The sequence below is a fragment of the Canis lupus genome, chromosome 20 (genome assembly GCF_011100685.1).
Source record: "Canis lupus familiaris isolate Mischka breed German Shepherd chromosome 20, alternate assembly UU_Cfam_GSD_1.0, whole genome shotgun sequence".
NCBI classification, from domain to species: domain Eukaryota; kingdom Metazoa; phylum Chordata; class Mammalia; order Carnivora; family Canidae; genus Canis; species Canis lupus.
The window spans coordinates 5,540,377-5,567,960 of record NC_049241.1 but is presented as its reverse complement, the minus strand read 5'-3'; the positions used below and the strand labels follow the sequence as shown (position 1 = coordinate 5,567,960).

At 38.4% G+C, this 27,584-nt stretch overlaps 1 protein-coding gene across 4 annotated transcripts in view; it reads right to left on the bottom strand.

Annotated features, from left to right (window-relative positions):
• Positions 1-27,584, bottom strand: part of TMCC1 (transmembrane and coiled-coil domain family 1) — a 239,070-nt gene that overhangs the window by 32,240 nt on the left and 179,246 nt on the right. The window contains exon 1 of one of the 4 annotated variants that reach the window (XM_038565590.1): positions 11,236-11,507. The exons of the other annotated variants lie outside the window; for them this stretch is intronic. Coding sequence (XP_038421518.1) covers positions 11,236-11,298 — 63 coding nt within the window. The 5' untranslated portion in view covers positions 11,299-11,507. Of the gene's footprint in view, positions 1-11,235; positions 11,508-27,584 lie in introns of those variants that run through there. 4 annotated transcript variants of the gene reach the window in all.

Here is a 27,584-nt window from a genome sequence, read left to right as displayed (position 1 = left end):
TGGGTGGCTCAGTGGTTGAGTGTCTGCCTTTGGATCAGGGCGTGATCCCAGGGTTCTGGGATCGAGTCCCACTCCCTCTGCCTATGTCTTTGGCTCTCTCTCTCGTCTCTAATAAATAAATAAAATTTATTAAAAAAAAAAAAAGAATTCCTTTGCCAGGGGGTTCCTGGCTGGCTTAGTCAGTAGAGCATACGACTCTTGATCTTAAGGCAGTGGGTTCAAGCTCCATGCTCTGTACAGAGATTACTCAAAATTAAAATCCTCAAAAAAAAAAAAAAAGAATTCATTTGCTAGGCTTACATTACCTATTAACAGATATGAATTAATTGATCAGAAAAAAGCCCAAGAGAAAATTTAAACAGCAATGCCTCAAAACTCCTATTAATCAGGGGCAGAGTAGAGCCATCTTGGGAAGAGTATTTGATAGTTTTATAAGGGCTTACAGTTTTCACTTGCATACGCATTGAAGATCTATCAGCTTTCTCTGAGTATACTAAAGTGTCAGAACAAGGCAGCACCCAGCTTTGAGCACAATCATGTATGAAGAACATGGTGGAAAAGAGCGGCGACAGAAGTAGACCTGCGTTCAGACCTGGCTTTGCCACCTTACTAGCTAGGTGTCTTTGGGCCACCTTCTTTTTTTTTTTTCTCTAAAGATTTTATTTATTCATGAGAGACACATACACACACACAGAGGCAGAGACATAGGCAGAGGGAGAAGCAGGCTCCATGCAGGGAGCCCGATGTGGGACTCGATCCTGGGACTCTGGGATCACGCCCTGAGCGGAAGGCAGATGCTCAACCGCTGAGCCACCCAGGTGTCCCTGGGCCACCTTCTTATTTTCCTTGAGCCTAAGTTTTCTCATCTATACAATGGGGTTATCATTTTCTCATGAGATTATATGAAAAAATGTTAAACGCATGTTAAATCAGATTATACCACCAAACACAGTGGTTTAATAAGTCATCAATTTTCTAGTCTTTACTTGGTTCATTACTCAAAATCCAAGTACTATATGTAACTAGGGGAAGAGTCAGAAATCCCTGACTTAATATCACTATCTTCAATAAAACCCAACAGCCCAGTCCTGTCTACTTAGTGCAGTGAAGTCATTTTATCTACACTTTTTTTTTTTTTTTTACATTTTATTTATATATTAGAAACAGAGAGAGAGGCAGAGACACAGGCAGAGGGAGAAGCAGACTCCATGCAGGGAGCCTGGGACTTGATCCTGGGCCTCCAGGATCTCACACCCTGGGCTGAAGGCGGCGCTAAACTGCTAAGCCATCAGGGCCACCCCTTATCTATGCTTTATAGAGTATTGGTTCTTTTAGGAAATTTCTGCACTATTTATTTACACTAAAAATCCACATCATTTCTGAGAAAAATAAAGAAGGCATTTTAAGGTAAAAGAAGGGGATAGAAAGTGAGGAAGTCAAAAAAAAAAAAAAAAAGAAAGTGAGGAAGTCTTTGTAATTTGAAAACAGAATCTGGAGTATTTTGTTTTTTCTGAAAGTGGATCTTTTCTTTTATTTTCTTTCTTTTTTTTTTTTAAAAGATTAATTAATTGGGGCGGCCCAGGTGGCTCAGCGGTTTAGTGCCACCTTCAGCCCAGGGCCTGATCCTGGAGACCTGGGATCGAGTCCCACGTCAGGCTCACTGCATGGAGCCTGCTTCTCCCTCTGCCTGTGTCTCTGCCCCTCTCTCTCTCTCTGTGTCTCTCATGAATAAATAAATAAAATAAAAAAAAGATTGATTAATTGATTGATTGACTCATGAGAGACACAGAGAAAGAGAGAGAAGGGAGAGAGGCAGAGACATAGGTAGAGGGAGAAGCAGGCTCCCTGTAGGAGCCTGATGTGGGACTCAATCCTGGAACTCCGGGATCATGCCCTGAGCCAAAGGCAGATGCTCAACCACTTAGCCACTGAGGTGTCCCTGAAAGTGGATCTTTTCTAAGGCCAATTTCATAGAACGGGTTGTGCAGCAGCAAATTGATTACTTAGGCACCTGCAGACCTAGTTCCATTGTTCTTCCAATATTTTAACCTCACAGATATGGGGCCATGGTTTTGAACCAAAATTGGGAGTATGTGGCTCAATTCAAGTGTGCTTAGTGGGAGCAAAAGAACAGAATGTTGGATTTTTGGGAGACTCCCCCTATCCAATAAAAACTACAAGCCCTAGAGATTTATAATCTTGGTTTTAAGAACTGCACAGAAATCTATCTTCTAATCAATGAGAAACACAAAGATGCTCTGATTCATCATATACATTTTTCTTTTTCTGCCAGGCAAGTTGTATTGAGAACGTACAACAGAGGAAAGAGTCCTGCCTTAGAAGTTATACAGCTCAGCCTTTGATTTTTGTGTCATCATTTTCTTGAGGCTTGCCTTTGCTAACACCCCCAAAACCATATCCTTAACAAAAAGAAAAATCCCACAGTCTATTAGCACTCTGTGCAGAAAGTATATATTCATTATGGGAAGACTTTTCACCTATTTCCAGAATCTCATTGTAGAAATGGCATGCCCTTCCCTTTTCACAGTAAGCACAACTCTGTTGAGCAATTCTCTCATGTGCAATTCTGACTGACATTTAGTCTACTGTGGAATGAAGAGGAAATCTCAAGTGCAAGTAGTAGAAAATAAAAATGAACTAAGTTCCACTAGCTCACAACCAAGCAAACTTTAAGCATTCCATTTTTACTTTGGAGCTAAAATCAAGATTCAATGTATATAAAGTCTTAAAAACAGACCTTTTGGGGATCCCTGGATGGCTCAGCGGTTTAGTGCCTGCCTTCGGCCCAGGGCGTGCTCCTGGAAACCCGGGATGGAGTCCTGTATCGGGCTCCCTGCTTGGAGCCTGCGTAGAGCCTGCTTCTCTCTCTGCCTGTGTTTCTGCCTCTCTCTCTCTCTGTCTCTCATGAATAAATAAAATCTTAAAAAAAACAAACAGACCTTTTTACCCCTAACAAAAGTTTTTTTTTTTTCCTCACTTGATAAATAATCGTTGTACAAATGGAGTATACCTGTAAGTTCTGGGATCACTTTTTCATATTTTTACACAGAACTCTGGTTATATGCAACAGCCCTGGGTTCTATAGAGAGGTGTCTGGATCCTTCCAGAGGGGAACAGTGGAAGAAAGTGAGCAGAGTATTTGATTACCTCTGTTTCATCTAATATTTATTTATGAGTATTCTGGGAAAAGTTTGCTTAGAAAAATAAAATGTTTTATTGCTTAATTTAATTTTATTTTTTTAAGATTTTATTTATTTATTCATGAGAGAGACAGAGAGAGAGGCAGAGACACAGGCAGAGGGAGAAGCAGGCTCCATGCAGGGAGCCCGAAGTGGGGCTTGATCCTGGGTCTCCAGGATCACGCCCTGGGCTGAAGGTGGCACTAAATTGCTGAGCCACCCAGGCTGCCCTTATTGCTTAATTTGAAAAAGTGTGACATATAAATAATACTTATGATAATAATCCTGGCCACTTTTTTTTAAAAAAAAGATTTTATTTGTTTATTCATGAGAGGCAGAGAGAGAGAGAGAGAGAGAGAGAGAGAGGGAGGCAGGGACACAGGCAGAGGGAGAAGTAGGCTCCATACAGGGAGCCTGATGTGGGACCCGATCCAGGATCACGCCCCGGCCTGAGGGTGGCGCTAAACCGCTGAGCCACCAGGGCTGCTCAATCCTGCCCACTTTTAAATCTGGCACTATAGTTTGTCTCAAACTTCCTTTTTGTACAAACTACAACTTTTCTATACCCAGCACTTTTCAGGTCCGCTTTCCACAAAGAACAAAGTTTTAAAATCATCTCATGGGTGATACCACACATGTAAAAATGAGTAGAGAACATGCTCACTGAAATGCAAATTCTGGTGGGGTTTGATTGCTAGTTTTGTGGCTCAAGATCCTACCCCATGCTTCAGCAAAATGACAAAAAACTGTATCATGGATTACCTGGGAATAACGGAAACCTTAAATTTAAATCCACATATGCTAAGGGTCACACTCGTAATTTAGTTCTTCTGACATAGCATGCTGTTTCACCTACAGGCTCTGTCCACATAGTCCAGGGCATGTTCTTCTTTCCTTTTCTGGCTTCTACTCATCCTTCAAGACCCAGTTCAGGTGTAATCTCCTCCAGGATATCTTTGCTGACAATCTCTCTCTCCCAGATGGATTAATGGCTTTCTTCATATTCCCATATAGCTAAACACACCTCTCTCAATGTCTTTATCACATTATATTGAAATGATTGTTTGGGTGTCTTGCATCTACTGACCTAAGTTTTTGAGGACAGGGATTAAATCATATTCATCTTTGTACTCTAAGAAGCTAGCACAATGCTTTGTGCAATGATACCCAGTAAATGTTTAATTTAAATTCTCACTAGTATCTCCTTAACATGATCCTTCTAGTCTCATATAAGTGACTGAGCCTATGTTACTACAAATGGAATAAACTTGAGAATTTTTATAAGAAAAATAGCTTTTAATAGATGATACTCATTCCTCCAAGGCTGCTGAGGAAAAACTGACTCTGTTCAGTATCAGTTTAGATTGTTAACATCCTATCTGGCCCACCTTGCTCCAACCCAACTATAAAATATCCATTATAGGATCCAGGACTGCTACTCAGAATTGCTTTGTCACAGGAGGACTGGTTTCCTAGCTTACGTAAAAGATCTGATTGAGGATTAGCACTGCCAGGCCTGATGTTTGGACTCACGAGAGCTTGGTCAGATGATTTACTGTCATTTTAACAAACCTTTGAGGAATGTCTCCTATGAACAGGGCCTATCTATGTTAGGCACTGGAAGTAAAAAAAAAAAAAAAAAAAAAAAAAAAAAAAAAATATATATATATATATATATATATATATATATATATATATAGGCACTTAAGGAGACTGCCATTCTAGTAGTGATGGTGTAAGTTGACAATAACATGCTGCTTTGTTGTGGTTATTATGGTGAAGTGTTATTTTTATAAGTATAAGTTCTTTGAGCTAGAAGGAACTTAAGAGATCATCCAATTAAGAAAATTTGATAGAGGAGTAACAGATTGTGAGAGAAAGATCTCTCCCTGATAACGAAAAGAAAGAATCAGTAACATTCAATGAAAATAAGGAAAGGTGCCATTGTTCAACCTAATCAGGGAGTTTCAAATATCAGTTCATGTATGCTACTGGAAGTATGCAGAGACTTCATGCTTGAATGCTAAAAATGTCATATGAGGATACATGACATTTAGAATAAATGATCCAAATTTCCTTCTGAGATTATATTTTGTTAAAAAGAAATAGTGACTCAGGCTATGGATTATTCAAAAATCATTCTCACGAGGCTTCAGAATGAAGAATGAATAGTTTGAAGCACACAAATCGGCTATTGCTAAAATTTGTATCTATTTTCTGAGCATGTACCAACTAGGAAAAGAGAGTCACACAGAAATGTTGTCACTGCTGAGGATTTAAAAATACACAAAAAATCCATGTGTGGATTAGCCAATTTGTAAAATTTGCCCCCAAGGAGTTTCCCTTTACAAGTTAATTCCCTACAAATACTTTTATGACACAAGTTTTCTTAAAAGATTTCTAAGCCTCAGCTTAATCCTATTTCACTCAATTTTGATAAATTGCTAAAGCAATGAAAGATTTTGGAAAGCTCCATGGGGGTGTGATAACCTGGTTATCCCTGAACTTGTTCAGTAGCTTGAAGGATGGAGGCTCTATCCAAACTATACATTCCCAAACTCTTTTTAGGGTCTAAGTATTCTTCTTCCTCTTAAAATGGTCTTAAATACCATTTCTTTGTTAATGACTTCCAAATGTATGCCTGTAGCCCATACTTCACTGAACTCTAGCTCATATATCCAACTCCCTACTTGGTATCTCTTCTTGGATGTCTAACAGTCATTCTGAATTTACTATGTACAAAACTGAGTTCCTGATATCCCCCCCAAGCCTGTTTTTCCTGTAGTCTTCCCCATCTCAGCTAATGGCCACACTTCATTGATCTACATGCATATATCCAAAGCCTTTGAGTCAACTTTAACTCCTTTTTCTCTCATATACTCTATCCAGTTATCGATATCAATAATCATAGCTGCTAATACACATACAGTACTTACTTTATGCCAGGCAATGTTCTAAATGTTTTGTATGTTTAGTAAATTGCATAATTCTTATAATGACACTACAAGATGGGTATTACTATATTTTATAGCTAAGAAAACCAAAAGATAAAGAATTTAAGTTGTTTAAGATCATGAAGTAAAGAAGTGGCAAAGCCAATGTTTGAGCCCAGACAGTCTGATTCAGAGTCTGTGTTGTTATCCCCTACATATACTGCATTGCTCCAGCAAATGTTTTGGGCTCTACTTGCTAAAGAGTTGCAGAATCTGATGATATCTCTCACTAAATCTCCACTGCTGCCACTCTAGTATAAGCCACTATCAGCTCTTACCTGGACTACTGCAATAGGCTCGTAACTATCACTGGAATAATATTTTTATAATCAATTCATACAGCAGCTAGAATGATCCTTTAAAAATGTATCAGGTCACAATAGTCTTTTACACCTAAAATGGCCAAGGGCTCTCTGAGTCAAAGTCAAAGTCTTTACAATGACCTGAAAAACCATGATCTGGCACCTGTAGCACATCTGTTACCTCCTTGACTGTATCTCCTACTACTCCTTCCTTTACTCCACTGCCACCAGCTACAGAGGCCTCCTTGTTGTTCCTGGAATATACCAGGCATGTACCCATTTCAAGGCTTTTGCTAGTTAGTGTTCCTCCTGCCTGTAATGCTTTTCCTCAGACACCTGCATGACTTACTCTGTCATGACTCCTTTGCTCCAATGTAACCACAGTAGCATCTCTTAGGTGTCTCTACTTTCTTTATGGATGCCAGTCCTTCCTGTCTTGGCCATTTTTGTCACAGGTGATGAGGAATAGCAAGATTTCAGTTTTTCCACTAAGTTACAAATAAAATATATAATGAAAATGACTATTTCAGGGATTTTGCATATGAAATGAAGAACATTTCTCTGATGTATCTAGATATCTGCAGGGTAAAAATGCAGAGACAGCCTAGAGAAAATTAGGAATACACAGATGGAGGAAGGATATGATCCTATTATATTAAGGAAGCAGATTGTACAAAGGACTGAGGTTTCTACTATTTAATTCATTTTGCAATTATCCTTTGATCTCTTTATATAAGGCACTAAAAAAAAAGGTGAATCGCTGTTTTCAAGAAACGCATTATCTAGTTGGTGAGACGTGAAAATGATCAACTGAAATACAGGTCTGATTAAGTAAATGATACAGTAGATATGAAGGCAAAGTACTTAGAAAGGAGTCACATATTCTGAAGGGAAAGAGAACAGAGGAGGCTTCTTGGAGGAGGTTAAAAAAAGAAAAGAAAAGAAAAGAAAAGAAAAGAAAAGAAAAGAAAAGAAAAGAAAAGAAAAGAAACGATCCTTGAAGAAAGAAGTTTTTGATTAAAAAAAAAAAAAAGGTAAGGAAAGGCATTTCAGGATGACAACCCAGTATAAGCAAAAGCCCAGGAGAAGGAAATGTAGTCGCTTTCTAAAGATAACTGAAAGGTTCATGAAGCTATAAAAATAGGGTTCTGGTGGGAGATGAGCTCCCAAGGTCAGTCTAAACCACTGTTTTGCACTTTATTCCAAGCATATTTCTTTTTTTAAAAGATTTTATTTATTTATTCATGAGAGAGAGAGAGAGAGAGAGAGAAAGAGAATGGCAGAAACACAGGCAGAGGGAGAGAAGCAGGCTCCATGCCGGGACAACATGGGACTCGATCCCGGGGCTCCAGGATCATGCCCTGGGCTGAAGGCGGCGCTAAACTGCTGAGCCACCCGGGCTGTCTTATTCCAAGGATATTTCTGAACGCTCCTCAATGGTAATAGTATAATCTTCTCTGGAATCTAGATCTAGAAGCTACTTGACTATATAAAAATCTACATGTCCGAAACCAAACACCATGAATCTCTTGTAAACCTGGTTTTCTTATGGTGTTCTCTATCTCAGGAAAAACATCACTACTCATCAGGTTACTAACAAGCCCAAAGCCAAAACCAAACCAAACCAAATCAAAGCCCAGGAATAATTCCTGACATCTTCTGCCTTTTGCTTCTATTCAACACCAAGTCCTACCTATTTTACTTTCCAAATTTCCACCAAATTATAATACTTTCCAATCTATCTCCACTGACATCACCTTAGAACAAACTCTTGTCATCTCTCTCATGGCATGTTGACTGATCTACCTACACTCAATTAGGCTTTCAGTTAAGCTGGAGAATTTTTTTTCAAAGATTTATTTATTTATTTATGATAGACATAGAGAGATAGAGAGGCAGAGACACAGGAAGAGGGAGAAGCAGGCTCCATGCCAGGAGCCCGACGCGGGACCCGATCTCGGGACTCCAGGATCGCGCCCTGGGCCAAAGGCAGGTGCTTAACCGCTGAGCCACCCAGGGATCCCCCAATTTTTTTTTTAAAGAAGTCCTGGGTGCCTGGCTGGCTCAGTTAGTACAGCATGAGACTCTTGATCTTGGGTTCATGTGTTTAAGCCCCACATTGGGCATAGTTAAGTATACTTAAAAAAAAAAAAAAAAAAAAACGTTCAGGACACCTGGGTGGCTCAGGATTGAGTGTCTGCCTTCAGCCCAGGGCGTGATCCTGGAGTCCCAGGATGGAGTCCCGCATCAGGCTCCCTGCATGGAGCCTGCTTCTCCCTCTGCCTGTGTCTCTGCCTCTCTCTCTGTGTCTCTCATGAATAAATAAATAAAATCTTAAAAAAAAAAAGGCAAAAAGAAGTCCTAAACCACCCAATGCTTAAATTCTTTTAGTAGCCTCCCAAAACTCTTACAATAAAGAACAAGTATCTGACTATGGTCTATCAAGTCAGTCCTATGTGATTAGGCTCTGGATCTACTTCTCTAACTGCTTCTTACAGCATGCTTCTCCTACTCTAGTCAAACTGGCTTTTTTCAACCCCTGCTGCTCATCCTTTCTTCTCACCACCGGGCCTTTGCACATACAATACTGCCTACTTATCCTATCTTCAACTTTCAGCCAGACCCTTTGCTAGGTGTTTGCTCATATACTGATGAGCAAAACAAAGTATCTCTTTCATGAGGCTTAATGGCTAAATGGAGAAAAGTGGCAGAAATGGAAGAACTAGTAGTCAAATAAAAATTGTGAGAAGTACTACAATGGAAAAAAGAAAACCAAGTGCTGTGAGAGAAGGAATAATGTTAAGGGAGGGAAATCTACTTTAGATTGGGAGGTCAGAAGAATTGAGCAACATGGCATTTGAACTGAGCTCTCAAAGATAGAAAAGGAAGTTGTTATTTTAACCAGGCCATAAATGAGGAAAGGTATTATTACTGTGAGTTTCATGTGTCAAGAGAATATAGAACTTGGAATTTCATCAAAATCAAGATAAAATACAGAGTTAAAGCAATTCCAAAAAAGAAAAAAAAAAAAAGATTTGTCCATTCACTGCTTAGAATTCACTTAGTAAATAGTTGAGAGTATATCATCAAAAAGGCTTAAGGAAGGAGAAGGATGCTGAGAGAAGTAAAGATCAGTAAACAGGAAGGGGCCCACCTGCCCAGTAACCTAATAGAGTATATGGATAACTGTATTTACAAGGCTTATATAACCAATGAGTCAGCAAAAAGTCAGATGTCAATAGATCTCTTCTGTGCCCTCTCTAAACAGCTAGGAATCTTGGCTCTCTCTACTATTGAGAAGAGGGGCCTGGGAACAAGATCTCAGGTTAGACTACTAAAACAATCAACATATTTTCCAGCAATATTTGCCTAAGTTAGAATGAGGAAAAGTAAATCCTCAGGCTTAGAAAAATCTAAGATACCGGATCCAACTTGAAGTAGATTAGAGCAAAGTGATTCTGGTAGGTTTTCCAAGATCTAATACAACCCATTTCTTTAACTTGTCATAAAATGTTTGTTACAGATTCCAAAATCAAGACCCCAAAATCTGCTGAAAACCTCAATTTTAAAGAGAAAATGTCTGTGATTCTGGTAGGTTTTCCAAGATCTAATACAACCCATTTCTTTAACTTGTCATAAAATGTTTGTTACAGATTCCAAAATCAAGACCCCAAAATCTGCTGAAAACCTCAATTTTAAAGAGAAAATGTCTTTATCTTTCTTGGGGCCCATAAATATTTCAGGGTTACTTTCTACAACTATCTTTTCTCTAATAAACGCTAATTGTATTAATGGTAACAGAAAAAGTTTTAATAATGACAGAATTGGGTCTGGCAAAGAAAACCATATAAAATAGAACATAAAGGGATTAAATCACAGTACAGGCAAAGAGATATAGCACTAACAGCCACTTGATATTGAACAGCAATGATAATGAACCCAAGACAAACACCCACCAACGCACGGCTATGAAAATAGCAGACTCCTCATCCTGCCTTCCTCCACCTCCATACTTATGTTCTCAGCCTATTACTGTTCCAGTGGCAACAATTCAATAAGAGCAGGGAGTTTTTATTTTTTCTTTTCCACGTTAGGGCATAGGGAAAGCTGGGAGGAAAAAAGGAAGGTAATTATAACTGTTCAAAGAAAAGAAAGGGTATCTGTTAGTTGGCATTCTTTGCTCTGGAAATTCCTGGTTTCTGCCTGTTCATGGACAGCCGAGAAAACCTGATGATTATCTCTGAAGGTCACAACTGAATGATCAAGAATAATGTTTTCCTTTCTGGCTTCTTGGGTCATGCCTCTTCATCAAATATGATTCTGCAAAATTTTTTAGTTCTCACTAAGAGGCAATTCTATGTAGCTGATTTAGAAAAATAAAGATAATAATTTAAAAAACCAAGAAACCCTCCCTCCCAAAACACAAGCAATACATTTATCTTACCAAAACCCCCTGTCAGGCAGTCTGCTGATTTTGCTTGCCACAAAGCTCATCCTTCATTTGTGTACTGTCAGAGCAAGCTTGGATAGTCAGAACAAATCACAACCTCTCTTGACTATGTGCTCTTTCCATTTGTCCTCGCTTCCAAACTGCAGAGAAGCTGTGGCAGTCTGTCACGGCTGCACATACTTGGTTTCCGAGAATAACGCTGTAAATGAGGACAGCTACCACTGGGAATGCATTCCCCCACCAAAGAGCCAGCCGAAATGAAGCTTCTAGTGGATCCCTTGGCTTCTCACCTTCACAGCCTCAGAGAAGTGCCTTTCACAGAACAGGCAGGTACAGCTGCACCACATCAACATCCCCGCATAGGCAATCTTCTGCAGTGCCCACTTAGCCTATGTACAGTTCCGGTTCTGTCTCATACATCAACTCTTCGAGCTTTCTACATCTGGGAGCCTGGGAGGACTCTGTGCTGAATAAACAGAAAGCTTCTGCCAAACAAGCATCGTGTGTGTGTGTATGTGTGTGTGTGTGTGTGTGTGTGTGTGGTTTGCTTGAGCTGCTAATGCAAATGAATAGTTTTACTCTGAGAATGGAGATCACAGACAGTATCTGCCTCTCTTCTGGAGCTGTGAGCAGCTTTTATAAAAAAACAAAAAGCATCAAACTGGCTGAATTTAAAGCTACAGGGCATTAATTCACCATTCACATCTGTCTTCTTGTTTAAAACCAGGTACAGTTTAGAGAAAAGCTTAAAGAAGGTTAAAAACATTCTAAATAAATGTTTAGGCAGCCTGGTTCAATAAATACAAAGAAAAACCAATCTACCCATGTTTAGATAAAGGACTAAAAGATTTCTGAAACAATTTCTATGATTTCCTAATGTTTCTTATTTTTCATCTTAGGTTCACAAGATAATTTAAACGAAAATTGAGTAGGAAAAAACTGAGCATGAGATGCTGAAGTTTTATTCACTATGGATGAAGGGGAAAAATGCTTCTTAATGAATGGCACTGGAGTTTACTGAAATCTACACAATAGATTAAAACACCACAATCTTTAGCCCAGGCTTGGCTCCTGCATCATATGCTATTTATTGAATACCCATTATACTGCATTAAAGAACGGCACATTTTAAAGAGATTGTTCCTGCACCGAAAAAGTCACGTTAGTTAGGCAAACTATCAGATTTGAGCTTTATTTCTTCATTTGTAAAAGCAGTTCTGTGAAATGCACACAGGAAGAATTTTAGTTATTATAAAATATAGTGTAGTCTGTAGAATATGTAGAAATATTTCTCTGAAGTTAATACACAGAAAGGAATCAGACAAGACAATCTGAGAGTTTAGTGCCTAAAGCTATGAAAATTTCTGTACTTCTACTTAAGTATGGGGCTGGAGGCTCAGACCAGCATAGTACTAAGAGGTCAAAGAAGGTCTTTCCATCAGCATTCACCAGCTTCATGTACCTTCCTTCGTTTAAATCAGATGAATAAAATCCAAATCACTTTAAGTGAATTTGAAGAAAATTCTGGGTTGAAATCATGGTTCCAGAAATTCCTGTTCTATCTCTAGAGACACTGAATTCTGATCTTGACTATCCAGAACAAATTAATAAAGAATTTAATGACTAATACAAATTTTGTCTTCGCTTAAAAATTAAGTTGCAAGGTTTCAACACAGTAAATATTTGTTTCTACAAAAACAAGAGAAAAAGCAATCCTGCACAGCTAGCATCAACACCAGTGAATGTTTGCTTAGTTCTGTTTATTATAATTTTTAATATAGCTTCTTTTAAGACAATCATGTTCATTATAGAAAACTTTGAAAACACCCGTGGGCATAAAAGAAAGCAAAAATTTGTAATCTCACCACTCAGAGAAAACTTCTATCCTCATTCCTTACTGCTAAGATCTTTTTTTAAAAAGATTTTATTTATTTATTTACTTGAGAGAGAAAGAGCGGGGGGGGGGGGTACTGGGGAGGGGTGAGAAGCAGAGAGAGGAGGACAGGCAGACTCCACACTGAACAAAGAGCTCAACACTAGGATCGATCCCATGAACCCAAGATCATGACCTGAGCTAAAATTAGGAGTCAGACATCCAGCCGACTGAGCCACCTCGGTGCCCCTGACATGCTTGTGTTTGTCAGATAATTATTATTATTATTATTATCTGCTCCCTCCACTCAGTTTTCTCACTGAAATACAAGTTATAATTGATATAGGTGGTTGCGACTATACAAGGAACAACAGTGATAGAGAAATATGAGTCCTTTTGTTTTTCAAGGAAAAAGAACATTTTTGTCCCAAAGTAAAGTGGCAGTCTGTCACAGAATTTGAAAAAAGGACAAATCTTAGGAAATGAATTTGATTTGCCATGGTTTATGCTACTGGGATCTGAAAAGAAGCCATGAAATATGCAAAAATATTTTGGCAAATTTTTTTTTTTTTGGCAAAATTTGATGAGTTTTGATGAGCTTGCTTCCTTGGCTTACAGATTAATCCTTCATCTTATAACACGAAAGATTATTTTTTTATCACCTGTGTAATTTTATTTGAGCAGAAAAACCTTCTGGCTTTATGTTTGATTCATTACGTTCTTAATGAATAAAAACCAAACCAAACCAACCCAGAAAGAAAAAAAGGTTCTGTACTGATGGAAGAGTTAAGATTCTTTACAACTGCATTCCCTTAATATGTATTATAATGTTTTATTGTCATTTTGACCCAATAACCAAGTATCATTTCTCACCCATGATCCTATCTTAATCAAGGGTTCAAATCTCCTTTGCCAACTCTTAATTTTTCTTTCCTAAAACTGGGTCCAAAATACAGTAAAGTAAAAACTTTTAGAATAACTTTGTTTGTTTTTTTTTTTAGAATAACTTTGTTTTTTAAAAAAAGATTTTATTTATTTATTCATGAAAGACACACACAGAGAGAGAGGCAGAAACACAGGCAGAGGGAGAAGCAGGCTCCATGCTGGGAGCCCGATGTGGGACCTGATCCCAGATCCTAGGATCACACCCTGAGCCAAAGGCAGATGCTCAACAGCTGAGCCACCCAGGTGTCCCTAGAGTAACTTTTATACCTAAAACTATCTTTTAGAGTCTCATGGAAAGGACTGTGCAAGGTACTCTATAAACTACTGCTACTCCAAAGAAAAAAAAGACTCTTAAGGACATGCTTTCAGACTATACCCCTATATTGTATCAGGATGTCTAGGATGCTTTTTAGCTCGAAGTAGATGTTGCATGAGAATAGATTGTTGACCCAAGTTCTATCTGAACAGGAACTAATGACACTCAAAGATCTGATAAAGGAAGTTTTATTGTGGTTATTTGTGTAGAATACTGTTGATGTTACCTTTATATTCTTTTTTTTTTTTTTTTTTTGTGGCTATATGAGGAAGTCCTTTCACTTTTTTCTTAAACTATTTTCAAGCCACATTTTAATAGATTTTTGTTTTCGTGATTCGAAATAAAATAGGTGGTATCTGATTTTCACTGAATACTCAGCATTCAGGAACTTACTGAATTTTCTGAGTTTTCCTTAGCTTTTTATGACAATACAGTTATTTTGCACAGGATTGATAACACTCTTATCTCCTTTTTATCAGGCTATAATTGGATTATATGACCATATATACCTGTAATGCTATATCTGAGAATGATTTTTCATTTAATCAGATATGAAAAATCACATTAAGGAGTAATAGTTGACTTCATATATGGCACCAATGCTTCCCAAAAATCCCCCCTAGGAAAACTGACCTACTTGATACTTGGTTACAGGGTCCTCTGACTTATAGGTGGTAAGGAAGGTCAGTTACTTCCATTTTGCAAGCCTCAGAGCAAATGTTGGGATATTTGATGTTAACTCACACAAATTTATCAGCATAGCAGGTGAAATCTAGTGAGTTTCTTAAGCATGGTTTCCTAACCTTGCAATGGTAAATAAAAGAGGTGTTTAAAATTCCAACCAAAGATTCTTTTTGAAAACTTCTATACATAATTTTGTGGCTCAAAACTAATAGCTCTGGGGCAGCTGGGTGGCTCAGCGGCTGAGCGTCTGTCTTGGGCTCAGTTCGTGATTCTGGGGTCCTGGGATCAAATCCTGCATCAGGCTCCCCACAGGGAGCCTGCTTCTTCCTCTGCCATGTTTTTGCCTCTCTCTCTCTGTGTCTCTCATGAATAAAAAGAAATAAAATCTTAAAAAAACCCAACAACTAACACTTCTGGATTTGCAAAGAAAATTCAAGGATGTCTGTATCATTTTAGCATTCTTATTGTACCTATGTAAATAGGTCAAACATAATGAGACCAACCATTTTGTGATCAAGAATAGTTTTTGGAAATTACGACAGATCACAAGAGGGATGAGAAATTGTCAGCAAAAATTGTGAAAGACTAAATGATAAAAGATTTCAAGTGTCCTTTCAAGAGAATGCCCATTGTTCTCTATTGGATCCTTTGGGGTTATGTGATTGCAAAAAAGTCTTCAACTTTGACTTTAGCTAGGTTATTTTGCAACTCTGCAGAAATGGAAATTACCCTGTGGACAGTGTTGATGATGCAATGCAAATGAATTCTGGCTGGTAGAGAATATAGATTTCCTGATTTCCTTAAGTCCAATTCTCATTTGGACCGATTTTAACACCCTACCAGTTCCTAACAATTGGTTAATTAGTGAGTGAAAAAAAACTTTGACGCGTGTTCATTTTGTATGAGAATCGTAAGTTTTTTAAAAAACTTTTTATTTCTTTTAAGATTTTATTTATTTACTCATGAGAGACACACAGAGAGAGGCAGAGACATAGGCAGAAGGAGAGGAGAAGGCTCCCCATGGGGAGCCTGATGTAGGGACTTGATCCCAGGACCCCAGGATCATGCCCTGAGCCCAAGGCAGATGCTCAACCACTGAGCCACCCAGGCATCCCAAGAATTGTAATTTTACCTTTAAAAATAACCTTTAACATTTGGATCCTTGACCTTTTATTTCTCAAAGCATCTAATTAAAAAACAATTGTTTAGCTGGAGTTAGCAAGCCACAGTCTTCTGCCTATATTTATAAGGCTCTTACAAAAGAGTGAAGAACTATTTTCACATTTTTAAGGAGTTGTAAAGAACAAAAAAAAACCCCAGTATGTAACAGCAAATGTGGCCCTCAAATCCTAAAATATTTTATACAGAACTTTATATAAAAAATTTGCCAATCTTTGCTTTAGATCAAAACTACAGTGTGTCAACTGGCATAGACATTTTATTTTTTATTTTTTAAAGCTTTTAAAAAATACTTTATTTATTTATTGATTGATTGATTTCTTCATGAGAGACAGAGAGAGAGAGAGAGAGAGAGGCAGAGACATAGGTAGAGGGAGAAGCCGGCTCCATGCAGGGAGCCCAATGTGGGACTCGATCCCGGGTTGAATGAGAATCTGCATTGTTCCTGAAAAATAGTATAAGCACAGGTTCACTGTCAAAGCTCAAGCCAGGAAACTCACTCCTAGAGCTTCACTGAACTGGATCAATGTATACACAATAGATACACACACAGGAGTAGTTAATGATTCTAATCATAAAGGAGAAAAGATAAGGAAAGTAACAGGACACCTTCTCCTGCGGTCAATAAATATGTTCTAATATTAAGAATTAATGTCCCTTCAGATTCTAATTTACATACCAATGTTTCCTCAAAAGAAATTCCTTTAAAAAATATTTTATTTTAATTTATTTGAGAGAGAGAGAGAGAGCACAAGAGAGAGCAGAGAGTACAAGTGGGGAGTGGAAGGAGAGGGTCAGAGGGAGAAGAAGAAGCAGACTCCTAGCTAAGCAGGTAGCCCGGTGTGGGGTTTGATCCCAGGACCCTGAGATCATGACCTGAGCCGAAGGCAGACTGACTGAGCCACCCAGGTGCTCCTTAAAGAAATTCCAGGCTATAAAACACGAAATGACTGTTGTGCAAAGGGCATAAGTGTACTAAGGGCATATTACTACTCCTAATGTCTATATATCTGGGATTCTCACTTTCTAATGAGGAAGAAAAAGGGAAGAATAGAAGAAAATATGCCTGGAGACCGTGCTCCCAACCAAGGTTACTCTTGATGTTTTGGCCATTATGGCCTCCATGGGCTCCACGTACTAAACGCCAGCATCACTTCCCTCCCCAAGTCTTTGTGACAACCAAAATACTCTCTCACATTTCCAAAAGTTGGGGGGAAGGGTGTGGTGGGAGTGGTGGGGTGGGAGATGAGTTGATAGGTTCCTGGACATCTAAAATCTGACTGAATTTTACAATTCAAGAGTTTTCACAAAAGATGATTCATTCTTTAAATATCTATAAGTTTTCAATCTTGATTTTACTTGTCAGAATCCAACAAGAGATGCTGTTTTGTTCACTGGCCTGATTTCCTTAGATTCAACCTATTTGAAATACTTTAAAAAAAATCTAGGGATACCTGGGTGGTTCAGCAGTTGAGCATCTGCCTTGGGCTCAGGGCGTGAGTCCCACATCAGGCTCTCCATGGGGAGCCTGTCTCTCCCTCTGCCTATGTCTCTGCCTCTTTCTTTGTGTCTCTCATGAATAAATATAATTGTAAAAAATTTAATATAAGGGTGCCTGGGTGGCTCAGTCAGTTGTGTCCGACTCTTGATTTCAGCTCAGGTCATGGTCTCAGGGTTGTGAAATCAAGACCTGCATCACACTCCATGCTGGGCATGGAGCCTGCTTTAAGATTCTCCTCCTCTCCCTCTGTACACCCCCTCAATCATATGCTCTCTCAAAAACAACAACACACAAAATTCCAAAAAACAAAAAACTAATATAACAATATAATTACCTGTTCCAAAGAAGAGAGAGGAAACCCTGTTCTGATATTTCTATTCCATTAGAGTTCACAGACTTGTATAGTATTTGAACGGGTAAATTAACATAGGAGACCACTAAACTCTCAACCACTAAACTAAGGACTTCTGGACACAGGTCAACAATCTATGGTCCTAGTCAAACTACTTATAAGATAAGGCTCCCTAAAGGGATCCCTGGGTGGCGCAGCGGTTTGGCGCCTGCCTTTGCCCTGGGGCGCGATCCTGGAGACCCGGGATCGAACCCCACATCGGGCTACCGGTGCATGGAGCCTGCTTCTCCCTCTGCCTGTGTCTCTGCCTCTCTCTCTCTCTCTCTGTGACTATCATAAAGAAATCAAAATTTAAAAAAAAAAAAAAAAAGAAAAAGAAAAGAAAGAAAAGAAAAAAAAAATAGCAATGCAATCTAGAGCCCTTTCTCCAAGGTGAAAATGTTCATGCTGATCAGTGAAAACCATAACCACCTGGTCAGTAAGAGCCAATTAAGATTTCTACCTTACTCTAATCCTACTTTCATGCTCCAAAAGAAGATACTGAGTGTAGTTCTACAGATCTTGCTCATTGTTTGAGGTATGAACAGCTGCCACCTGGATGTCCTGCACTTGGCTTTACTATTTCTCTTTATCCGGCTCAAAAACTCAGAGGTAATCTGGCATATAATTAATTCAGTGGAGAATAACAGTCAAATGACGCAAGCGATTTACCACAGCTCATACAAGGGAAAACATTAAACAGGCAAAAGTTAGATTGTTCAGAAAATGGCCTATATTTAATATGATAAAAGGTACGCACCATAAATGTAAATGCAATGATGTAGAATCTAAAACCAGCTTTAGTTTAGGAAGAAGTATGTAATACAAATTCTCTTTTCCTTCTCCTCTCAAATTATGTGACCTTACTGGCAGTTTTGCTCTTTAAAATGAAAATGGAGCTCTTAGAAATTAAAAGAATTATCTGAAGATGTAGAGTTATGGTAAACTTTCTCCAGACTACCCACTCCTCCATTTCATTCTCACATATTAATCCATGTAATCTTTACTTCTTAAAGATTTATTTTCTAATTAGCAGCTTCTTACCATTGCTGATGCTGCTCTTAATAGCTCTTTGGTGAGACTCATCTTGGAGTATTTGATCTCTCACTCTGAACACATCTTAGCTCTAGTGACAGCTATTAACAGAATAAATGAAAAGCCTTTATTTCTAGGAAACAAGACTCCCCTGAACCCAACTGATAGCTGTCAAATGGTGACAATATGGCTTCTGGTTCCTTGGTAAGGAAGAAGGCTGCACTATCTTTTAAATATCTGATTAAATATCAGCTATTTAATGTTGTGGTACTTCAAATGGGCATCAAAATTACTTCTTTCTGGGGATTTCTGGGTGGCTCAGCGGTTTAGCGCCAGCCTTTGGCCCAGGGCATAATCCTGGAATCCCGGGATCGAGTCCCACATCAGACTCCCTGCATGGAGCCTGCTTCTCCCTCTGCCTATGTCTCTGCCTCTCTCTCTCTCTCTCTCTCTCTGTCTCTGTGTCTCTCATGAATAAATAAATAAAATCTTAAAAAAAAAACCCACAACAAAATGATTTCTTCCCACTTTTAAATGACAATACTATAACATATTTATGTATATCTTAGTAAACTTCTGTGGGTATACTAATAATGTAAATTCCATCAGTGTATCAGAGAGTGCATATGTTTTACACTTTGGTAGAGATTACTAAATTACCCTTCTGAAACATTACAGCATTTGGACTATTACCAACAGTGTAGGCAAATGACTGTGCCAGCTCTAGGTATCAAACTTTTGCATTTTGATTACTCTGATAAGTGAAAATAAGGTCTCATTTTAATTATGGGACGCTTGGGTGGCTCAGCGGTGAGTATCTGCCTTTGGCTCAGGGCGTGATCCTGGAGTCCTGGGATTGAGTCCCACATTGGGCTCCCTGCATGGAGCCTGCTTCTCCCTCTGCTTGTGTCTCTGCCTCTTCTCTCTCTGTGTCTCTCATGAATAAATAAATATTAAAAAAATTTCATTTTAATTGTCAATTGCATTCCTTTAATTAGGAATATATGTGACCATTGTTTGATATGTAATTTGGCCATCTATATTCCTTTTTGTGAGCTCTTTTGCATCCCCAGAAGAATTCTTCCCCTGAACTTGCAATCAAGACATAATTAAAATGTGTCTATATTTAAAAAAAAAAGATTTTGTTTGTTTTTCAGAGAGAGAGAAAGAGTGCGTGAGCACATTCATGCACACGTGTGCATGAGAAAGGGGGGAGGCGCAGAAGGGGAGGAAGAAAGAGCATCAAGCAGATTCTGACCTGAGCGTGAGGCCTGATGCAGGGGTTGACTTTGACCCTGAGATCACGATCTGAGCTGAAACCAGGAGTTGGATGCTTTAACCAACTGTACCACCCAGTTGCCCCAGAATGTACCTGGATTTTTTAAAAAAATAGACAATAGAGGAACCACCAGATTAAAAAAGCCAACTTGAATTAAGTTCCTACACTCTCCAGAAATGATTCTCTATAAACTTATCCTCACAAATTTCCACTGAATATAAAATCCTTTCTTTCACCCAAGTATCAATCTAAATAGTTTGTATTCTTTACTTATCCTCAGATTTCCAACAACCACTACACTTTTCATGAAGAGCAATTGAGAATTAAAAGACATATTGTAATTATTGTAATTCTATTTCCTGGGTTATACCTCTCAAATGTTCCATTTTACTTGTCTGAAAAATAATCTGGATTGTTCCCCAAACTATTTTAAAATCAAAGATACGGGACGCCTGCGTGGCTCAGCAGTTGAGGGTCTGCCTTCGGTTCAGGGCGTGATCCTGGAGTCCTGGGATCGAGTCCTGCACTGGGCTCCCTGTATGGAGCCTGCTTCTTTCTCTGCCTATGTCTCTGCCTCTCTCTCTGTATGTCTCTCATGAATAAATAAATAAATAAGTCTTTAAAAAAAATCAAAGATAGGCTCTTATCTAGTGTATCTAATAGAGTCAAATAGAGGACTAAAAGAGGACTACTTGTACTCTAGGTACTGAAGATGCATAGGCAGTTTTCACATGTACACTTACATACCCTTCCCCTTCCTACCTACATATGGGGATTAGAAGTATAAACATGAATATGACAATTATGGCAATAGAGAAAGGAGTATCTGAGGTCTTTTCTGCTTTTTTGACCACTTGAGACTATATATTGACAATGTTTTCCCTCCTACTTCGAACCCTGTCCCCAGTCTACACTTACAACACACACACTCATGTCTATGCTCAAGGTAAAAATATATGAAGTCCAAATGAGCCTATCTTTAGTTTAAAGGCGCTGTGTTATTTAACTGGAATTAAATTATGGACACTCCTTACTCCCTAGCTGAAAATAATCTCCCTTCTCTAAACTTATATAAACAGTGTAACTTCTATTTTATATCACCTTCCTATTTTTAGTTATTTTTGCGAGTGTTTATATTTTCTAATAGAGACCATGAGTCCTTAAGTCAGAGATGTGTCTTACACATTACTCAACTCCTGAGAGCACCTATTACTGTACTTTATACTGAGTGGCCAGTCACTGTTTCATTCTCGCATTAGGTGAGTTCATATTCATAAAGTGCTTTGATTAGTGTCTGTACATTAAGTTTATTAAATAAAATAAATGAAAGAAATGGATCAATTTTCCTTCTCTACTAATTTTTTTCCATCAACATTTTCCCCATCTCCTACCTTAAAGAAACTTTTGACCCCATTTCCTCTACCAGTTACTGCTCACTTCTCTGCTCCCTAATGAAGTAAAATTCATTAAAATGATCCAAAACTCAGTCTCCAAATCCCTCTCTTCCCATTCTCAAACTCACTCAACTGGTTTTAATCTCATCATTCTACCAAAAAAATGTTTGTCAGATGACCAATCATCCCCCTACATTACCATATTCAGAGATGAGTTCTCAGTCCTTACCTTACTCAACCTAGCAGCATCATTTGACAGAGGTGATGTTTCTCTCCTCCTATCAAGTTTCTATACTTGGCTTCCAATATACCATAGTGTCTTGATTTTCTTCATCCATCATGGGCCACTATTCCTCCTCTTGGTCTTCTCACACTGGATTATTCAGGGCTCAGTTCTTTTTCCTTTATTTACCTTCTTGCCTTTATTTACATTCATTCTCTCTCTTGGTAACTTCATCTTGTCTCTTGACTTTAAATACCATTTAATTGTCATACCTCCTTCAATTTTATTTTCAGCCCAGAACTCCTAAATTCCAACTCATACAGTCGATTCAACATTCTCACTTAGACATCTAACAGATATTTCAAACTGAACTCTTGCTCTTTCCCACAAAACCTGCCCCACCAGAAGACTACATTTCAGTTAAATGACAAATCCATTCTTCCAGCTGTTCAAGCTGAAATCCTTGTAGTCATCAATTTCTCTTTCATACCTTACATCCAATCCACCAAAAAATCCTGTTGACTGTACATTCAAAATACATCAAAAAATCTAATCACTTCTCATTATCTTCATTTCTGCTACTTTAGTCTGAGCCATGATCATATCTTGTCTGGGTTACTAGAATGGTCTCCTCACTGGTCTCCCTCACCACCATATAATCTATTCTCAGTACTAAGCCAGAATGATTCTTTAAAAATAAAAATCAAATCATGTCATTCTTCTTAAAATTCTTCAATGCATTCTGTTTACATTCAAAGAACAAGCCAGTCCTTAAAAATGGCTTCAAGGGCATTTCTGATCTGGCTCTCTGTGTGGGAGATTAATAGCCACAAACTCATCCAATCAAGTATGCCCTTCTCTTTACAATTTGACTTTCTCATTCCTTCCATCAAAAAGTAGAAGGATGCCCGACTGGTTGAGTGGCTGAGTGTCTGCCTTCAGCTCAGGGCGTGATCCCAGGGTCCTGGGATCAAGTTCTGTATCAGACTCCCCACAAGGAGCCTGCTTCTCTCCCTCTGCCTATGTCTCTGCCCCTCTCTGTGTGTCTCTCATGAATAAATAAATACAATCTTAAAAAAAAAAGTGGAATCAATTTCTCCATCCTGTGAAACTGGGTTTGGTCATGGATTTTCTTTGGCCAAGTGAAATATCAAATGTGACACAGCAGAAACTTGAAATGTGTTTTTATATTGAGGCTTGTTCTCTCTTGCTGCACTCCAGAAGGCTTTATATCTCAGTTAATGGCAATTCCATCCTTATAGCTGTTCAGGCTAAAATCCACATACCAAATGGAGACAGACTCAACTAACAGCCAGAACCAACTATCAGATATGTAAGGGAGCCCACCTTGACCATGCAGCTCCACCTGAGCCATCCAGGAATGATAAGGACCTCCAGGCAAGACCAGCACAAGAACCATTCAACTAATCCTAGCCCAAATAGCTGACTCACAAAACTGTGAGGAAATAAAATAGTTGTTTTAAGCCACTCAATTTTGGAGTGGTTATACTGTAATAGACAACTGAGAAACTCTATTACGTCTTTGAAACCCCAATTCCTTCCACTCTGTCCTCCCTTTTTGCTCTAGATATACCAGCCTCCCTTCTATTCCTTGTATATAATCAGAAACACTCCTGCTTTTGTTCTGGCGGTACCCTCTACTGGGAATGCTCATTTATCAGTAGTATGGCTACCCGGCTTATTTCTTTCAAGCCCTTCCTCAAATGTCTCTTTAATGAGACTTACTATCTTTTTAAAAATAGCAATCCCCCCCAGCACTTCCAATCTCACTTACCCACTTTATTATTTTTATAGCTCATCCTCCTTCTCTAACACACCCTGTAGTTTACGTACTAGCTTTATTTTGTATTGTCATCTTCCCCAACTAGAAATGTAAGGTTTAGACGTGAGAGGTGTTTTATCTTTTAAAAGTTCTTTGTTTGATATAGTGGCAGCTCGATAAAAATAACATTTGTTTAAAAGATAAAGCACCTATATATGACCAAGTGATTACACACGTATGTTCTGAATTGCCACTGTAAATTCTAGGTATTTGTACAGAAAACTCAAGCAATGCCAACATTGCCAAAGAATTCTCTGGAATGTATGCATTACACATATGACTTAAACATATATAAAAAAAAAACATATAGATGTGTGGTGTTGCAGAGTTATTAAGAAAGGAAAAAGGGGATTATTCTTTAGAACTGGCCAACATCTGGAGATACTTTAATCTCATTAAAAAATAGATATAACTTCAACATTGTCCAGCTTTCTAAAATTCTCCATTTACTACCTAGAGTCAGATACATTTACCCCTTGAGTCTTCCTTCAAAATATTCATTCTGTAGTTTAGAAAATGAACTCTTCACAGAGCATAGCGCAATCTCGTGCAAGGAGGACATACATATATCAACCCCAATCTATAGCAATTTGATATATCCAGACAGACATAATAAGAATTACAGATGTGGAGCAAGTACCTCATTTCTGAATATTTTAATCATTGCTTCAATGAGGGCATTTTAGTTCACCAGAGTCAATGAATAGTTTGATAAGGAAGAGGGAGACATGGGTAGGGAAGCAAGAAAATAGTTTCACCTATAATCATTTACTCAGGTACTCAGTATATTTTTAAACAAATTTTCTCTACTCATGAATTAATAGAATCATGGAGAAATTCAACTAAGAATGTTTAAATTATGTTTTATGGTCCCCTCCTCCCTTTCAACTGTCAATAAGAGGGGAAGGAATTAATTTCTGTTTTACGATCAGTCTTTACCTCCTATCCTTTTAGGGCTCTCCTATGAATTCTTTCTTTCTGATCACCCCATTCAACTTGAGCTAACATTCTTAATAAAACATAGATAAGTAAACTGACCTTTTATAACCCCAGAACAAACAGAGATGTGCCAAGGTTTTAAAATCCAAGATACAGAACAAACAGAAAAAAAAGAGGTACAGAGCAGAGCCACAAATCTCTCAACGAAGTCAGTATTTAAATTATTAACCATTTGTCATAAGAGTAATTTTATATCAAACTTTAGGGTAAAAAATTTTGTTGGCTCAAGGGCAAACAGTATTAATGTATATTCACTTTAGAATCAGGTAAAAATCATGGTAAAATCAAGCTATGGTCCAAGTTTTCTACTCAAGATTGCAGATCAAATGTGAAAATGGTGGTTGTGTTGCATAAAACTGGATCGTCTTCCTATCCAGTTATATCTAAGGGACCTGTTCTTCTGATCTGGAGACAAAAACTTTAGTACTGAGATATGTGCCCACTGCTTTACAATTCAGAAAATTGCCAAGTCTTTGGGAAAAATACAGTGAAAACAAGTAGCTGAGTGATAAGAACCTTTGTTTTTAATGTGAGAAATACTTCAAATGGCTCTAATCCAAATTCTTATTTGTTATGCATGCTTAGAATCTTCAAATTTAACCCAAGTTTTTCCTAAACTGCCAAAGGCAAACGAAACTCTTGTTCATTGAAGGAAATACTTATTTTCTGATAACTTTTTTGCCCGAGAGAGAGAGGATGACATTTACTCTGCACTGAAGCAGTCGGAACACTCTCCAATATGATCTGAGCATGCCCACACAGCCAAAGATTGCTCTGTACATTCCGCCCAAAGAGCTATGGGCAAAATGAACAACTAGGAAACACATAACATGCTTCTTGATTATTGCAACCTCACACAAGTCGGTCCAAAAATAGCAAATGCCCGTGGCTGAGATCTACTGCTGAAAAATGCTGAGTTTCAGGAGCTCAAAGCATTTCCTGTGTCTGTCTATTTAACCAGCCCCCATTTAAAGCTGTAGAATTATAGGATTAAGGAAGAGATTTAAGAAAAAAAGACAGATACACACACATATACAACATACGGTTTCCGAGGACAGTGAGGGTTCCATGCTTGTAAGGGAGAAAGAGGAGGAATATGCCGAATAACCCCCGGGTTTCTCCCAGATTTGAACATGCTGTACTGTGGCATGAGGTCAGCAGAGACTGACTCCAGCCCTGTGAGGCTGAATTCTACCCTGACAAAGCAGTATCACTGTAATATGAAGCAAAAGGATCCAGGGCATGTTGGCAGCTGTACAGAGTGGCTGTTCTAGAAAGTAATGGCAATTCCAAAACAAGAGATCTATGCTGTCACATGAGATAATCTTCAGCCCAGTTAAGCAATAAGCACCAAAAATACTTGAATCCTAAACTCAGGCAGCTCAAAATGTTAAAAGGTAGGAAAGAACTTTTCTTCTTGAACCTATTTTGTTTCTGGAGGAGAGAAGAACAGGAAGTGGGAAATTTGAAGAGCTATTGGTTAATTTGATTTGTATCACTAAAAATATATTGATTTTTATCTGAGCTGGGGCACAGTCTTCTGGACACTGTGACCTAACTGAGAAGCCTTAATCCTTCTCTGTGATTTTACAACAGAACAGGGAAAATATCCTGAAAATATATTTTTGGTAATGGATATATGCCAGAACTGAAGATATGGTAAAGAACCTCATTCTCACACATATCTAGAAGGCAAAAGTTGCTACAACAAAGGTTGCTACCTAATGCACATTGTTTCTTTTTAGGTCACCAAGAATCTATATAAGTGTACTGTTAGAAATTCTTTGAAATTAAGCAAACACTAAAAAAGTCTTAAATAGGAAAAGGAGTCAGAACATGGTATTTCTGTCAAGAGAAAATATAAAGCAATGCACATATAATCCTTTAAATTTTGTGGTCTCTTACATTATTAAAGTTCTACTTCGGATCAGAAGTGATGCAGTATTTTATTTTATTCTTGAAGATTTTATTTGTTTGAGAGAGAGCAGAGAGAGAGAGAGAGAGAGAGCAGAGGGGAGGAGCAGAGGAAGAGGGAGAAGCAGACTCCCTGCTGGGCAGGGAGCCTGACATGAGGCTCCATTAGGCAACTCCAGGATCATGACCAGAACTGAAGGCAGATACTCAACTGATCCATCGAGGTGCTCCATGAGCTAATATTTTTAATAAATAAAATTTAGCCAGGAAGCAGCAGTAAACAAAAGACACAGAGACAAAATAAAACAGTATGAAAGCACCACTGTAAAGTAAATTAAGTTCTTCAACAGTTCAGTATTAGCATAGATTAAATGAAGTTAGAATTTTATTTTTTTAAAGTAGGCTCCATGCCCAACATGGGGCATGAACTTGCATCCCTGAGATCAAGAGTCACATGTTCTATTGACTGACCCAGCCATGTGTCTCATGAATTTAAATTTTAAAAAGTTTAAAATTTACCCTATGCCATACCATTGCTTAAAAAAAAAGTTTTCCAAAGTTCTCTGTTACTTACATAAGAGTCCAAACAGCCAGGTATGTTACACAATGATCCTGATGATCAGGTCTCTGCCTGATTTCCCCATTCTATCTCCTCTGTGTTGAACTACCCATTACTCATTATTCATTCATTGAACTACCCATTACTCCCATTTTACAGGAATAGAAATGAAAAAGTAGGAAAGTTAATAACTTGCTCAGAGTTAACTGGCTAAGTGGTAGGGCTGGTATTTAAACCAAACTGTACAATTCTCACCCTACACTTTTACCTACTACAGTAGTTATGTTTACACTAAGAACTCTTTAAGGAATCAGCAGACAGAACATGAGCACCTACGATGATGTTCAGAAAAAGAAAAGTGGGGATCCCTGGGTGGCGCAGCGGTTTGGCGCCTGCCTTTGGCCCAGGGCGCGATTCTGGAGACCCAGGATCGAGTCCCACATCGGGCTCCCGGTGCATGGAGCCTGCTTCTCCCTCTGCCTGTGTCTCTGCCTCTCTGTGTGT